Below are 17125 nucleotides of genomic sequence, written 5' to 3'. Positions count from 1 at the left end.
GAATAGATGTTTAGAGGCATGGTAGAGTTTTGCATTTTACCATTATAGATTGATTTGCCCGTATTAATTGCACCTTATTGATTGCTCTCTCTCCTATGCGGGCATTCCATGCAGCGGCTTGCTCGAGTGCTGCTGTTGTTGCTCAACTTCTTGCAAGCCACAAATTGATACTACACAAATGTATCATATACCAAGCCAGAGCAAAGATGGCTCTCAGATCTACCTATGTCGCCTCCTTGCGAGCCAGCCCAAAGGTGGCTCCCAAATCCGCCGATGTCGCGTCCTTGCGAGCCGGAGTGAAGGAGGCCCTCGTAGCTTTCCATTCCTGGCCACCCATCACTGCCGGAGTTGAGGTCGAAGGCGGCCATGCCTATCCTAGAAGCACTGCCACTGCCGGATCCAGTGAAGTGGTACAGGGAGTCGGTGAAGGGGTCGTGCCCGCCGGCGGGGGAAAGTGAATCGGACTACGACATGAAGTCCCTCGTGCTGGAGCCGTCCGTCTCCGCCTCGGACTAATGCGGTGGGTGAGATCGGCGGAGGCGGGCGTGAGCGGTGGCGGTGAGCGAGATCGGCAGAGGAGGAGGCATACGAGATGGGGAAATTTTGGGGGAGCGGATGAGAGAGAGCGTGCGAGGGTAAGGGATGCGAGAGAGCGAGCAGGGGCAGTGTGCGTCCCACATGGCTCCCAACGCTCTTTTTAGCAAAACTTGCTGCTTTGGACTCCCAAATGATAAATGCCAACTTGTCTACTTTTGCTAGTAGTGTTTAGATCTATTTTGCCAAAAAGTGGTCCAAAACGACAAAACTTTCACTATTTTGGAGGATCTAAACAGACCCTTAATATGCTATATTTGTCTCCAATAAAACTGTTGTCATATACTCTTCGGATTCACATTTTGAACTAGACTTTTTTCTCTCTCTAAAACTTCAGGTACATACTATATATAAATTTAGTAACAAAATAAGGAATTCAAATAAGCCCATCAAGAGGTACTTGTATTTCCCTTTTATTTTTCATAATTCCACTGTTCAGTGGAACGAAATTAAATCGTGGGGCGGAAAACCCAAAAAAAATGGGAAAAGAGGGAAACGCTATCCGCTAACCCCTCGCGCCGTCGCGCTTCCTGTGCCTCGAGGACCGACCATGGCGGCGGCGAGGCGCGCCGCTGGCCTCCTCCCTCTCCTCCTCTCCTCGCCGTCGCGAGCTCGCCTACCGCACCGCCAAGCGCTTGCCCTGACCCCTCCTCTGCTTCGCCCCCACCGCCTCTACTCCCACTCCCCCAAGCCCTCGTCGTCCGCCGCGTTTTCCGCCTTCGCCTCCGCCTCGAATGGCGCGCCTGCGGGGAGAGCCCGGGAGCTGCACCTCTACAACACCAAGTCGCGGAGGAAGGAGCTCTTCCAGCCCCGGGTGCCCGGCGGGGAGGTCGGCATGTACGTCTGCGGCGTCACCCCCTACGACGACAGCCACATCGGCCACGCCCGCGCCTACGTCGCCTTCGACGTCCTCTACAGGTTCCCCCTAGCTTCATTCTTCTCCGGATTTGGTCCCGTTGGTGAATTGCGTGCTCTAGTGATAGTGATGTTGACTGTGCTGTGCAATTGACTCACCCAATGAGGCGTTATGTACTTAATTAGTTATATGGATGTGTTAACAAATTTACACCGACTTAATAGCAGTATTCTATACATGGAGAAATGAGGAGACATGTTTATAGCAGTAAGTGCATTGCAAAATTACACAATGTATTATGTACATTCACAATTTGTTTGTGGACACACTGTGAGAAACATTTTGCGCTCTAAATAGCTCGGTTTAGGATGTTCTGACATTAGAACTACGGCAAACTGTTATGGTAGTTGCGTGCGAAATGATCCTAACTCTTCCCTTAGCAACAGATCTGCCGGAAACAGAAAAGGTACTCTGGGAATGGTTGTTAATTTGTTATGACGTTAGGAAAACAAGCCAATTCACTGTTGCATCTCAATTAGCTAAGCATAACGGAGCAACTCAACCATCATACCCAGGAACAATTTCACACCCTGAATCCGGCCGTATTCCTTTATGGTCTTTTTATTCACATTCAGCACACTCTTACCATGTTGTCTTGTCTTATTTTCCTCTCCTGCTAGAAAGTACCATACGGTCATATGCTTATCTCATGTATCATGATATCTGGCAGGTACTTGCGTTATTTGGACCATAAAGTGCGCTATGTTCGGAATTTTACTGACATTGATGACAAGGTGATTTATGGGTCAAATTTATTTTCAAACAAGTGATGCTGGTCCTCATTATCTGAAAGCTAAATTTAATGTAAACAAGGAATCGTATTGTATTTATTTATGCTACAGTTATTCTACCTGTTCATCTTCTATAGTTAGAAGTCATTATATCCATACCTTTAATATGGAGAAAACGTGTCATGTTGACCAGTTGAAGTAGAGTAGACCAAGGTCATGTTTGATTCATATTGCAACCAATGTTGTGTTTGTTTCAGATTAATACCTGAATTTAACTTCAAATTTGTTTCAATATATTTACCTCCCTCATTATATTAAGCTATTTTGCTTGAAACCTAGAAAGAAAATTTATATGCCAATTGCTAATCTGCACAGGATACCTGAGTTGCACTTCTGGAATTCTGTAGATAATTGCAAGAGCAAATCAATTGGGAGAAGATCCTTTTAGCTTAAGCAAAAGGTACTCTGATGACTTCCTATCAGACATGGCTAATCTTCATTGTTTACCACCATCTGTGGAGCCTCGCGTTTCAGACCACATTGATCAGATTATAAACATGATTAAACAGGTAAAATATGCATGCAGTATGGATCATTGGTGTTTTTCCTATGGTGCTTAATTTTTATTATTATGCAGTTCTTTCTGTTGTTCTCCTATTAAATCCACCATTTCGTGTAATAGGCAGTGAAAGTTCCTTATTTTGACTACTACTATCTAGAAAGAGATGATTCATCACACACCATTAAATCGATACCTGATAATGTGTTGCTTTCTTTCATTGTTAATGCATCATAGGATCCGTGTACAGAGAACATCCAATTCCAAATTATAAATTTGCAATTTGTTATTAAGAATGGTAAGCATGTAAAATATGAAAATGATTGTTATCACATATATGCAGTTACGAACAGTTGCACCTGATTGACAATATTGTGCTGCTATTGAATTCTCTGTGCAATATAATTGTTTTATGTGCTGCCCAGCTTGATGTTTTATCTATGACATTTCTTGGAACAGATCATTGATAATGATTGTGCATATGCAATTGGCGGGGATGTTTATTTCTCTGTTGAAAATTTCCCTGAATATGGGGATTTATCTGGTCGAAAATTAGATGATAATAGAGCTGGTGAAAGGGTTGCTGTTGATGAGAGGAAGAAGAACCCAGCTGATTTTGCTCTTTGGAAGGTATGTCTTGTTCTCAATTTGTAGATTTCTTCTATTTTTTGTGTATCTATTATGTACTCTTGTTCTATGAGGAAATTATTTATTTTAATTTCAAGATTTCTTTAGAGAGTTCAGTTTCAAATTAGCTGATTTTATGTTTCTCCAGGCTGCAAAAGATGGGGAGCCATCTTGGGATAGCCCTTGGGGCCCTGGAAGGCCAGGATGGCACATAGAATGCAGTGCTATGAGTGCACATTACTTGGGCCACTCTTTCGACATACATGGCGGTGGGGAGGACCTGATCTTTCCACACCATGAAAATGAAATTGCTCAGAGCCGTGCAGCATGTTGTGACAGCAGCATAAATTACTGGATACACAATGGCTTTGTCAATGTAAACAGCCAGAAAATGTCAAAATCGCTGGGCAACTTTGTCACTATACGCAAAGTAAGACTATATAACTTTCATTTTTTGTCTAATCGTTGCGCTTTATCTTTCTCAAAGATTTCCAACTTTCTCAGGTTACGGAACTGTACCACCCACTTGCTTTGAGGATGTTTTTACTTGGTACACACTACAGGTCCCCAATCAACTATACCATAGAACAGCTTAATGTTGCATCAGACAGACTGTACTACACTTACCAGGTATATTATATCTTCTTATATCCATGTTAGTTTTACTAACCTTATGCTTTATTTCTACCAGCAAAACAGTCGGGCCGGACCTTGGGGTGGTGGAAAGATGATCCTGAGCCTATTTGGCTTCTAGGACTTATTCAGGCCTTTGTACTTTGGCTTGCCTTGTTAAAAGCATCTGTAAATTCACATTCCAAAAGTGTCTATGCTACTGTAAAAACTAAAGAGGGAATGACACTGGACCTTAAATTGGCATGCATGAATTAGTAACATTACTTAATTTTTTTTGTGAGAACAAGTGTAGGTTATGTTTATGCCAAGGCATTTACAAGATTAAGATACACATTTAGTCTATAGATATATTAATTAGATGAACCATATTTTTATCTTTTGAAAGCCAAATATATCATTATTCAGATGGCCTGTGAGTCTGTGACCATGATTCATTCCTTAACCCCATACAACTTGCCATCTGCACTTGTCTTGGCTAAGCTGCAGTACTCCAAATAAAAGTCGGTTCGCTTAAATTGAAATGTCCATTGAACTTTTTTTTTTTGTCTTAGCTGATTAAAAACTGGTTGTGAATTGGCCCGAAATTTAGAATCACAGGGTAGCACTGAATTCATCTTAGTATAGCTATAGTTGCACGCATGGTCTGACCAGGCAGCCCTGGCTTTTGCTGCTTCTCAATCTCTAGCCAAAGCAAGATCACTTAAGTTCTGGTTTAACCTTTATGCCTGGAGACTGGGAAGCTGCTTCAATTTGAATGACTAGTCAGAACTTTTGAGTTTTGGTGGCACTGAAAGGGAGATGCTGCATTTTTGCTGTTTCTTCAGGAGATATTTCAATGCCATAACTCTTAATTAAAGAGTTTATGTTTTTTGTTTTTAATTTACAGACACTACAAGATTGTGAAGAAAGTTGTCAACAGCACCAAAGCAAGGCTGGAGATCCATTACCTGTTAATACTACAAATTGTATCCAGAAGCTCCATGATGAATTTGAGACTTCAATGTCTGATGATCTTCACACTTCAGTAGCACTGGCTGCTATTTCTGAGCCATTAAAAGTTATGAATGACTTGCTGCATACTCGTAAGGTAAATCGAATGAAAACCTTGTGGAGATACAGTTAGTGACTTTCAGGGATCTATGATTTGATCTGCTCGCACGCCACAAGTAAAATACTAAAATCATACCTAATGTTTCAATCTTTCTCTGATATTTGAGCAGGGAAAGAAGCAGGAAAAACGGCTGGAATCACTTTCTGCTATGGAAGAGAAAATAAGGATGGTGCTTTCTGTCCTAGGGCTACTACCATCAAGCTATTATGAGGTGAGTGCTATGTAACATAGCCTATGTTTTATCAACTCTGCCCAAGCAGTTTGAATATATTTTGTTGTCTGTTGAAGAACACACTTTGTTTCTTTCCTCTGTGAATATGCATTGTCTGTCCTGATACGATCACTTGTATAGCCCATCTCCTGTATTTTGTTGTCATAGACATTATGGTATTCAATAAACCAAGGTTCAGAAAGTCACAGTTTACTGTCCGGTGACAAGTTGAGAAAACCACACCAGCAGGCCGTTTTATTAAACCTTGTCTTCTAGGGTATATTCCACCCCCTTAAACTCCACGCAATGTCTACTCAAGTATCCGACCTCAAATATGCAAAATCAAGATATTCAAATTTTATATCTTAAAGAACCAACCAGTACAACCTGTTTTTTTGCTAACAAATGGAACTGGATTCCTGCCATTTTCTTTTCCTGTTTTGTTAAGTTCCTGTTTCCAGAAAGTAAAAGGCAATAGAGGGTCAGGTTTGGTTTACCACTCAGCCTTATTCAAGTTTGAGCTTCAACTGTCATACTGTTGAATAGCCAGGACAAATGTATCTCTTCAAAACTTGTGTTTCCTTTGGAAATGAAAGAGATACTGTGGTAACCACTGTTATAGGTGCTTAATTAATGTATCCGTGCCCAGAACAGGGCAGCTAGCGCAATCAAATTCCAACACGGTATTTAAGTTGTACTTTCCATAGGCACTCTGTTTATTATAATTCTACTCTAGTAAACATGACTGTGATTAGCCAAACCTTTTCTCCTTCACACACCGGACATCACTAACAATTCTCTGTTCTCAGGCTCTGCAGCAGCTGCGGGAAAAAGCACTAAGAAGAGCTTCCATGACAGAGGAGCAGGTGCTTCAGAAAATTGAAGAAAGGACTTCAGCAAGAAAGGCAAAACAGTATGAAAAATCCGATGAAATCAGAAAAGAATTGGCTGCTGTTGGAATTGCCCTCATGGACGGTCCTGACGGAACAACTTGGAGGCCATCTGTACCTCTTTCTGAGCAAGGGGTGGTTGCCAGTACATGATCTGCGCAACAAAAGCTCCGGAGTGACCATTTCAAATACCCATCACCACATGATCCATTCATGAGGAACTGCGATGTTTTCCAGGTTTTGAGAGAAAATCAAGAGAACATCTGACGAATCAGATGGCCTGCATGATTCGGTAGAGTGGATATGAGTTTCTGTCTGACAGAAGATAGCCAAGTTTTACAGTTTTATTACATCATACATATTTTGTTCTCGAGTCAGCTGATATGGTGCAACATTTTGCCTATTTTTTTACCTGCAGAGTTTACTGCGCGATACTTTTTAGAAACATCAGTACAAAATATTGTGTGCTGATTCATTTTTTGAATGATAATACGGTTTGGCATTTCAAATGGAAGTAAAGCAAATGTATAAGCTATTCGGAGCAAAATGTTTTCACCATCATTTTTCTCCATCGTGTGTTTCTGTTCATACTTGTTAAAGATTCATCCAGTATTGAAAGGTATGCTTGTGCTTGAGAACTCTGCTTCTGTTGCTGGATCTATTGCTTATTTACTGGTATCGGTCGTAATCTATACGTAAATTTTCCAGCCAATTGCCACCGAGGTTGGCTGACGTGGCGAGGACGGGCCCACAAATCAGCGTCTCGCGGCCTCCGCTTCTTCGCCCACCTCGCGTTCGAAAAAAAGGAAAGTTCAAAGCGAGAAAACGAAAACAGTTGCACACACTTGCTCCTCTCCCCGTGTCCGCTCGTTTGCTCCGGCGTCGCGTGTCCGCGTGCTCCTCTCCTCTTCACGAAAAACTCTCCGCAACACCACCACGCCGGAAAATTCCCAAGTCCACACTCCTCATCTCTCTCTCTCGCTCGCTCGATTAGCTCGGTTCCAAGCCGAGCAGGAGCGACGCGAGCGAGCATGGCGGCGTCGGCGTCGGCGTCGGCGCTGCAGGCCGAGCGGTGCCTCCTCGTCGGGGTCGGGGCGGGGCCCCGGCGGCACCGGCTCCCCCTCCGCATGCCCCCGCCACTGCACGCGCCGCCGGCTCTGCTCCTTCTCCCGCACCGGCGTCGCCGCCGATGGCCCCCGGCCGTGAGGGCCTCTCCCGGCGAAGGCGGGGGAGGCGGAGGCGGAGGTGGTGGTGGTGGTGGTCTCGCGGGCGCCCTGGAGAAGCGTCCGGTTATGGGGGTGGTGGCGGAGGAGGAGGATGGGGAGGAGAGGGGAGCGAAGGTGGTAGAGGAGGGGGAGGGGGATGTGGCGGCGGCGGCGGCGTTGGAGATGAGGTGGCCGCCGTGGGAGGGACTGGCCGAGCGGTACAAGCTCATCGGCGCCACCTCGCTCGCTTTCGTCATTTGTAACATGGACAAGGTGCGCGTGGTCGTACTCCCCCAGTCTCCAACCTTGTTTGAAATTCTGTGCTTAATTTTCCGTAGGTGATGTCTGCTCTCACTGTAGTAGTAATGAATATGTGAGTCATCCTCGAAGCAGAAAACAATAAGTCCATAATCTGAGCATGGCACAACGTTGTAAATTTGCTACTTGAGAGTGAGAGTGTAGCTCTGTTTTCAGGAAAAGGAATATGGAGACTCGAATTGGAGTGAGACCGCTGGGTTGTTGTTCTAGGCTTCTAGTCTTGTTTTACTAAGTTATACTCATAAGAGAAAACAAAATAGAACAGCACCATTTGGTGGTAGGCAGTTAGTAGGCAACTAGGCATCATAAATAATGAAGAAAGCGTGACAGTGGATCTTCAGCATGTATTGCTATTACCACTTAGAAGTTGTCCATCGGTATGTTAAATGTGCCATATGCAAGCAGAGAACTTATTAGTATGCATGGTGCACCTCAGCTGAAAACAGTCTTCTTACTTGCTTAGTGACAGGTGATAACTGTTGTATTAAACATGACAATACATTTGGCAAGATTCATTCTAGCAGTCGTTTGTACTACTAACTAGGCCGATGTCATTTTCTCACTCGTAGTTACATGATCTCTTGAAGTTTTTAGTTGGTCTTGATATACACTTCACTTCTGCATTAGTCCATATGGACAGTTCATTTTTCTTTCCTTAGGAATATTTGCTAATTGCAAACACTCCAGTTTTCAGGTTAACTTGAGTGTTGCAATTATACCAATGTCACACCAGTATGGTTGGAACTCATCGACTGCTGGATTAGTCCAATCGTCATTCTTTTGGGGTTATGCTTTGAGTCAACTGCCAGGTGGATGGCTAGCAAAATTGTTTGGCGGAAGGTTTGTTTGCGGTAACAAAACCCCCCTTGTGCATAGACAAATACAAAAGCTACCTATGATTCTCCATCTGCATGGGTGTTTTAATATCTTAGCAATGCTTTTTTTTGGTGGTTGCTGTTGCTTCCGGGATAAGCATGTTTCCAATAATAAATGCAAATGATGATAATGGCTATTTCTTTCTGCAACCCATCTTGTTAGGAATTAGGATATCTTACGGATTTTTTTGTGTACCTTTATGGGAAAGAATGATCCGTTAAGTTGGTAGTAAGCAAAATTGCAAATAGCAGTACGAGGTCATAATTTTTTTTGGATGGTACATATCTTCATTTATTTTACCCTTTTCCTTACTCCCAATTGTTTATTTTAACTATAAATTTGAGTAAATTCCTAGTTACAATGATTTAATAGCAGCAGTAATCAATTCAAATAAACTAGAAGAACCATATAGCAATTTTAAACTTCAGGAGAATCATTCTGCCTATCTTGCATAGCTCAGAGGCACTTCCTATAATTTTATCCCTTGTTCTTTCTCATTATCTTATCTCACTCCAAAGGTTCTTAGTGTTCATCTATGTATTGTTTTCTTGTAATAATTAATTATTGTTATCTCATGTGCTAACTGTAGGAGAGTACTTGAGATTGGAGTTGTGGCTTGGTCTTTGGCAACTGCCATTATCCCTGCTGTAGCAGGGTTTATGCCAGGGCTTGTGTTGTCAAGGATTCTGGTATACCTCTACTTATTAATTAATCTCTCTATCCTATAATTTGTTGATCTGAAAAGTTGTGATACATTATAATTTGTCCATGTCTGAGGAAAGCATATGCAAGACAGTGAGGGCTGCTAGTTTGAGAAGCCACTCATCATGCAATTAGGAGAAATTGGGTTCTCTATGAAAAAATAAATTCATAAACATGCATGTGACTACTGACTATATTATCAGACAATGAAAACTTCGAGGTGGCGGATTGCTGATGAACTAGAATAATGGATATAAACAGTTGTGGTGCAGAGCAAACCAAAATAAAACAGCCAGTGCAATATGTCACTCCATATAGATGAGATTAACTAGTTTTTTTGCCACGTTTTCAGTTCAGTACCATAGGAGTGTTCCTGACTCGTAATAAAAAAAATACAATGTATTTCTTATGTTTGCATTATATAACATATATTCTATTTAAATTGTGTTGTTCTGCTAGGTAGGTATTGGAGAAGGTGTATCACCATCAGCTGCTACAGATTTGATTGCAAGGCAAGATTGAGTAAACATTTTTCCTTAAAAACATCCTTACCATTTTCATTTTCTTAGTGCTAATTTGGTAGCCATCTAAAATATCTAATCATCTGGACATATGCTTATTAGATTTTTTATTAGAGTGCCGCCCTGTGTTTTTTGTATGATGGTAAATTTTGTGGTTTGTAAAATCTGATGTAACCAACTAATGTGTCTTCATTTTTCATGACTATTGTTTGAAATTTTAGTTGTTCAGATGAATTATTTTGTAGCTAACTGTGCAGAATAGCAAGTGGTGGTTACATTTTTTTTTTACTTTCAGCTGTTGAATGATACATAAAAATAATATTTCCTGCTTCTTAGTTCTTATGGATTTCTCACAGTGATTCGTACGTACATTTCACAATAGTAGTCCAGTTGTCATTGGCTTTCTATATTTGAGATTTTTATTAAGGAACTTTGTATTACTTGTATGCATAACAGGAATCCCATAGAAATTTGACTCTTCTTCCTGCTGAGATGTTAATTATATTAAACATAATGTAGTAAGTACAATTGTGCCTGATCCCTAACTGAAAAATAAAAATAGAACAAAAACACCAAACTGTTATGACCTTTTGGATCCTCATGGACTATTGTTTCATAACTTTTAACTGTTATGGCTGCCCATACAGGTCCATCCCTGTTCAAGAACGATCAAGAGCAGTTGCTGTTGTGTTTGGTGGTTTGAGCTTTGGAAGCGTATTAGGGTATGTGTTTTCAGGTATTTTGTGGTACATATGCACGCTTGTTCACAATTCTGCCAGATAGTTAATTCCATATACATTGTTTGGCATTACAGACTATTGTTCGCCCCACCTATTATTCAGAACCTTGGCTGGGAATCTGTCTTTTACATATTTGGACTTCTTGGAATTATTTGGTGAGGAAACATCTCTAATAAGCAGATGAAATATTATTTATTCTGTTTAACTTCCCATTCATTTTTTTCATAGGTGTCTAGGGTTTCAATCTCTTAAAGAACAACAGTTAAGGGGCAATGAAGATATACAAGTAATACAAGATTTGGGGCAGAGTCCTTCTGGATCAAGTGACCTCATCTCGTCCTCTGTGTCTCCAAAATCATCGGAGTCATCATTGGGAGAGCTGATGAATTCACTAAAGGTTCTATTTTTCACCAGATGAAATAGTTCTGCCATAATCTCTGTTATGACCTAGAAGTATATTGATGGATTAAGTTACAAGACTGTTCTCAAGTTGGGTCATTTGTGAAGTCAAAGTATCAAAATCATGGCATGGGGACTATGTGATTTGATGCTCTATTGTTCATAAAATATACCAAACTGAATAACTACTAGTTCGAATGGTTCGAGATTCTATTCACCTCACCTGTTGCAGATGTGATCATTCCCAAATAAACAAATATGGTTTGCAATATGACCAGGAAAATTTTTTAGTGCATTATTATCTCTAGACAAATCTTGAAGTAGAGTTCTTTATACATGTGATTATGCGGCCAACATTGCAACTTTCTTTTTCTTTAGGATGTTCCTTGGAGAGAATTTTTCAAAAGCAAGGCAGTGTGGGCAATGATATATGCTCACTTTTGTGGAAGCTGGGGGCACTATACTTGCTTGTCTTGGCTACCAACATTCTTTAGGTATGGTCTTTGGTGTTTTACACAGGTCTTGACATTTTGTTTCTCTTACTTTTTGGCTCAGTGTAGATTAATTGTCTCTATTTTGTTTAAATGAGTAGTGCATAGTTGGATAGCAGCTATCAACTTAGTGCTGCTGTGGAGAGTGAAGTGCTTAGTTTCATTGACCATGTTTTCTCTTTCATTTCAGTCATTTTCTTAAATGTCCATACATGTTGTTTTGGGATTCAGTTTTATGAAAATGGTTTGACTACGAAAATAGGACCAAACAAAAAATAGATGGTTTAGAATTTTGCATTTGATTTTTCCAAAAAAAAAAACTGGTTTTTAAAGATCATGGTCTGATCATTTGCTATTTGTACAATACATAATGCCAAGTTTATGCCGATAACATGTTTTTGTTCTTGCAATTCATTACTGTTCAAATGATATGCAGTGAGGAGCTGGACCTGAATTTGACTGAAGCAGCATGGGTATGTACATGCTTCCTTAAAATTGTAGTGAGATTCTTCTATTCAATGCTTCATTTCCTCCTCACTAGGGAAAGTCTGTTTTCCCTTATTTTTCATTGATGAATGCAATTTCTGTCATGAGAGCTTATGGTTTTACATATTTGCTGTAGGTGTCAGTCCTTCCTCCTTTGGGCTCAATGATCATTACATCTATTGCTGCACCTTTTGCAGACAACTTGATATCAAATGGAGTAGACACCACAAAGGTCAGGCCTTTACTTTCTTAATTTTGTGCTGATGATAAAATGATTTTTCTCTTTATTTTATTTATATTTACTTTAGGAAATAGGAAGTGGTTCTGTAAATAATTCTAGGAATCATTTGTAAAGGCCAGAATAGTAAACTTGTCAGGGGTGCCTGTGTTATATTCTGTATCCTGACAGGATGTTCTGTTTTCTTGTGGAGAACTGGAAAGTGAGCTATCTATTGCGGGAAATTAAAGTATCTATATCTGTTAAATTTTTTCTATAGGTACGAAAGATATGTCAAACAATTGCATTTCTGTCACCTGCAACTTTCATGATGCTTTCCTCTGTGGATCTTGGTGTGCCACCGTGGGAAATTGTTGCTTTTCTTACAAGTGGTCTGGCACTCTCCAGCTTCGCATTGTCAGGTCATGTTGTTAAGCTTCCCATGAGCATACCATTTTCTGTGTTTGCAAGATCTAAAGCTAAATATTCTGGTTGATAAACAGGTCTTTATTGCACCCATCAAGATATTTCTCGTGAGTATGCAAGCATTCTGCTGGTAAGGCAGCATCAGTCTGTCCTCTCATTTTTTCTTCATTTGTATTCTTGAAAAGGAATTGAAAAATAAGAGCAATCCTTCACAGTGTGTGTGCTTAAAGCTCGACAGATTCATTTGTTTTAGTTCTTTTATTTGTACTTGATATTAGCTGCAGCACTGTACTTAGTCTCAGATGGCTGCTCTAACTTGTTTCTTGTGTTTCAGGGCATCACAAACACTGTAGGTGCTGTACCTGGAATAGTTGGCGTTGCACTAACAGGCTATCTTCTTGATACAACTCATTCTTGGAGTGTATGTCATCATCACAGTCTAATCCATCTTCATAACCTATAGTTTTTCATTATGAACTGTTCTAATCTCATAGTTCTCTTTTATGTGCAGATATCACTTTTCGCACCTTCGATATTTTTTTACCTGACGGGTACTGCTGTCTGGCTAGCATTTGCCAGCAGTGAGCCTCAGGAGTTTTCGAAGTCAGAACCGGAGTCGTCGTGAGTCATGACTTGGATGGCAAATAGTATATACAGTTCCCAGAGGGGATCAGTTCAGGAAGAATTTTGTCAGATGTAGTTTCCCTGGCAAAGCGTTGGATTTTTGGACATTGGACAGGAGAATACAGCTCATTGGATATTGGCAAATTTTTGGCCAATTTTAGTTTAGGCTTTTGTGTAGCGAGTGTCATTTCACGTTCTGACACGATTTCCTTTTCCATTACGGGGAGTTGCGTTGTTTTCTGCAGTAGTATCCCAGGTAACGGTAGAAGAAGTAAATTTGTTGTATCATATGACATCTTTGGGTATATGTGATGATTGATGGAGTTCATTACGACGTGATCCTTGACCATGTATTTAGTGAATTCTTGCCAGTTCGATATTATGGATAAAGTTAGTGTTTTCGTTTTTTTTCTTTTGCGGTGGTTAGTGGCTTAGTGCCTTGCTTATTTGAGTGTTCTTTTCATTGCTCTGCCAAAAGTCTGCAGGATTCTGTTATTCCTTTTTGTCCAGTTGAAGCCTTTTTCCGCCGCCAAAGAGTGACGTCAAATTCAGCTTCACCAGTTGCACAAAATAACATTACGGACCTGTACAAACCAAACCATAGCTGAATGGAGGCGGCTTCGAAGATCAACATGACAATGCACAGAGGTCACACTTAAAGGTAAAGTAACAAGAATCAGACTTGAATGCATGACAGAATCAGATCTCCAATAAATAACACACCGCAGCATTTTACGTCTACATGCACAAAGGCAAAACACAAGAGAACGGCTTAACATCAGATGTCAAATGTTTTCCTACTCCTATGAGAGACCCAAACAACCCAAACCATAAGCTACATAGGTCCCATAACCTGTTCCATCATCTAAACAGCACAACAGACTGAAACAAGTTGAGGAGGCAGATGCAGGATGAAGGAGGCTAGCTCATTTCTTCTTCTTGGAAGGCGGCTGGTCCTCGTCATCATCATCTTCCTCATCATCATCATCCTCATCATCATCATCCTCACCATCTTCGTCACCACCATCGTCGTCATCATCATCTTCATCATCGCTGCCTCCGTCACCATTTGCCTCAGGGTCATCATCATCATCATCTTCATCCTCACCCCCTTCATCGCCAGAGAAGTCCTCCTCGGCATCATCATCATCACCACCTTCATCATCCTCGTCGTCATCTTCATCATCGTCGTCGTCATCATCTGACCCATCCTTGTTCTCAGGGGTAGATTCAGATTTGATTCTGCCGAGTAGCCTTTAATTACAAAGTAAACTAATCAGCAACAAAGAACATCTTATATTACATAGAAAACATTATTATTACATAATAAGACAGGGAACTTACTTGTAGATTGCATGTTGGTCCTCATTAAATATATCTGCTCCACCATTTACCGCTTCCATCTAAGAAAGATACCCGTTACGTCAGAAAGTGCCAAAAAGAAAGAAATGCATTAATATTATATTACATCATTGCGTTCAATTATAAACTTGGAATGATCTCAGGCAACATGACAAGATATTATCCAACGGTCTGCGTGAGTATATACCATAATTAGTCCAAAAAAGCCAAAATGTTCAATTATAAAATTGGAATTATCTCAGGCAATGCGACAAAATATTATCCAACGATCTGTGTGAGTATATACCACAGTTAGTCCAAAAGCCACAGTATGGAAGCTTCTACTAAGCTGGTTTGAGGGGCTTCCCTAATAAGCTGTTCTTTAATATTACAGCATAAACTTTCTACGAATTAGAAATCTGTAGAGAATAGCTTATGGGATTTGATAATAAGGTACTTCAAAAACTTCATTTACAGAGCTAGATTAGAAACAATTAGTGTTTTGAAAGAGATGCAAATTGAACAGATAGTTCGCAACCAATCAGCATCTTACCTATATGCCAACGTCAGTCAAAACGTTCTGTAGCATCAAAACACACTGATGCATACTGATACTTCAGGAAAAACATCACATACTGACATGATGAATGGAAACGCTAAAATTGTATCTTTAAGTCACCAGACTAGTAGAATATGCAGCTAAAATCATATCCATTCAGTCACCCGACTGTAGAATATACAGCTAAAATCATACCCATTAAGTCACCCAACTAGTAGAATATACAGCATAAATAGCCCTGTATACCTTCTAGTATCCCTCTTAATAGAATTCCAGTATATTCTACAGAATGACCGATATAGCAAGTATGCCAACTAAACATCTATTTAGAAGAAATTAGCTATGGTGTCCCTATTGCAGCTTAGAATTACAATTGTCACCAACAATGTGTTGAATGCTCAGGCTGTCAGGCATCCAGGTGCTCCTAGTTTTTGGTTCCTCATAGTAATACATACTATAACTAGCAAGCATGGTTCCAAATGCACTACCCTGTCTTTGTACCTCCAACCATTCAACTACACAGTTTTCGCTCTCATAGAAATACATAACTAGCAAGCTTGTTACAAATGGACTAGGCTGTCTTTGTACTTCCAACCAGAAACTTACTCGGTTCAACTACTCAGATCTGCTACTTAGATCTACCCCGCAGATAGGCAATAGAACACCAAAATTACCCCCTCGAAATCCAAAAATTCTGCAGAGAAGGCATGTATACATATCTCCAGATCTGCGGGCTTAATTACTTGAAATTTTCAGGTCAAACCCTCGATGAACACATAACACAACATGATTTATCAACAATTAGCGCCACTAGCAACAAAAATCGCAAGCTAATCGCAGCCTTAGGCGAAGAGGAAAACACTAACCGCGAGCGCGAGCACAGCCAGGAATCTCTCCGCCGCGGCGGCAGCGAAGGCCACAAAGGCCACCGCCGACGCCGACGCCGACACCTCGGCGACCCTCTCGGTTCCACACACTGCCGCCGCCGCCGCCATCTCTGCAACAAACAATTTTAAAAAAAAAATTCTCAAAACCCCCCAAAACTTTGTCGCGAACAGACGAGGATTCAGAGAGAGAAACACCCAAATCTGAGCTCGAAACCCTACCTCGAGACCGTGCGCGAGGAGTGGACAGGGAGAGATGCCGATGCGGCCGCGCGTGCAGGCGTGCGTGCGCTCGCGTCGTCTCGCGGTGGTGGTGGTGTTTTGGTCTCTTCACGCGGAGGCTTTAATAGAGGGGGGGTTAGGGTTTTTGGGCTCGGTGTTTGGGTGGCGCGCGGCGCGGCTCGGCTCGGCGGCTCGCCTCGTGCGCTAGGGTTTTGGGGGCGTGAGGCTGCCATGTGGGGCCCACCGGGAAGGGGGCCCTCGACGCGTCACCTTCCTCCAATGGTGGAGGACGATTCAAAAACCGAAACGAGGGTGGTGGTCGTGAGTCTCGTGATTCGTGCACGGGGAGAGGAGGGCGTCGACTAGTGGGTGGGGGTGTCAAGCTACTGGATCGAATTGTTTTTGTCTTTGGATATTTTTTTATTTCCCTCAGGCTGCTGCAGGTAGGGTCCACATGGCAGGGACCTGTTAAGAGTACTCCATCCATCCCATAAACAACAAATCTATGACCATATGTGATATATTCTAGTACGATGAATCTGAACAGATGTATGTCCAGATTCGTAGTAGATATGTCACATCCGGTTTTAGGTTGGTTTTTTATGGGATGGAGGGAGTATGCCCTAAGCCCACAGTAGATGTGAACTTATCCCCTCTCCGCGTTCTAAACAGCTAATGCAGCTTAGCTATTCCCGTTAGCACGTTTTTCAAATTATTAAACGGTGTATTTCGTACAAAAAATTTTCTATAAAAACGATGCTTTAAGAAATCAAATAAATTTATTTTTCAAATTTTTAATAATTAATACTTAACTAATTAAATGCTAACCGCGTTTCTCGTTT

The 17125-nt window shown here is 41.3% G+C and overlaps 3 protein-coding genes across 6 annotated transcripts; 2 read left to right on the top strand and 1 right to left on the bottom strand.

Moving 5' to 3' along the window:
- Positions 1–1075: 1075 nt before the first annotated feature.
- LOC4347821 (cysteine--tRNA ligase CPS1 homolog, chloroplastic/mitochondrial-like) lies at positions 1076–6841 on the top strand. 4 transcript variants are annotated; one of them, XM_015756615.2, is made up of 9 exons: positions 1076–1512; positions 2181–2244; positions 2649–2810; positions 3260–3430; positions 3576–3857; positions 3932–4057; positions 4947–5147; positions 5281–5382; positions 6192–6841. In XM_015756615.2, the coding sequence occupies exons 1-9, from the start codon at positions 1145–1147 to the stop codon at positions 6423–6425; spliced, it is 1710 nt and encodes a 569-aa protein (XP_015612101.1). In that variant the 5' UTR covers positions 1076–1144; the 3' UTR covers positions 6426–6841. The 4 variants fall into 4 exon arrangements, with proteins under 4 accessions (XP_015612101.1, XP_015612102.1, XP_066160195.1 ...); XM_015756616.3 differs by having other exon boundaries at positions 2617–2810; XM_066304098.1 differs by lacking the exon at positions 2181–2244.
- A 269-nt stretch (positions 6842–7110) lies between these two features.
- Positions 7111–13687, top strand: PHT4;5 (probable anion transporter 5, chloroplastic). Its single transcript, NM_001422939.1, has 14 exons — positions 7111–7750; positions 8490–8635; positions 9261–9360; positions 9833–9885; positions 10542–10616; positions 10709–10789; positions 10863–11031; positions 11412–11527; positions 11961–11997; positions 12147–12242; positions 12508–12649; positions 12731–12783; positions 12988–13074; positions 13165–13687. Exons 1-14 carry the CDS (start codon positions 7304–7306, stop codon positions 13276–13278), a joined length of 1716 nt encoding a protein of 571 aa, NP_001409868.1. The 5' UTR covers positions 7111–7303; the 3' UTR covers positions 13279–13687.
- Positions 13688–13968: 281 nt separating this feature from the next.
- Positions 13969–16379, bottom strand: LOC9271310 (uncharacterized). The gene is made up of 4 exons (XM_015795932.2): positions 16284–16379; positions 16044–16174; positions 14622–14680; positions 13969–14531 (listed from the first exon to the last, which is right to left on the bottom strand). Exons 2-4 carry the CDS (start codon positions 16170–16172, stop codon positions 14204–14206), a joined length of 516 nt encoding a protein of 171 aa, XP_015651418.1. The 5' UTR covers positions 16173–16174; positions 16284–16379; the 3' UTR covers positions 13969–14203.
- Positions 16380–17125: the final 746 nt, after the last annotated feature.

The sequence above is a fragment of the Oryza sativa genome, chromosome 9 (assembly GCF_034140825.1).
Source record: "Oryza sativa Japonica Group chromosome 9, ASM3414082v1".
Lineage (NCBI taxonomy): Eukaryota > Viridiplantae > Streptophyta > Magnoliopsida > Poales > Poaceae > Oryza > Oryza sativa.
The sequence above is the reverse complement of the archived record's forward strand: the minus strand, read 5'-3'. Positions and strand labels throughout refer to the sequence as shown.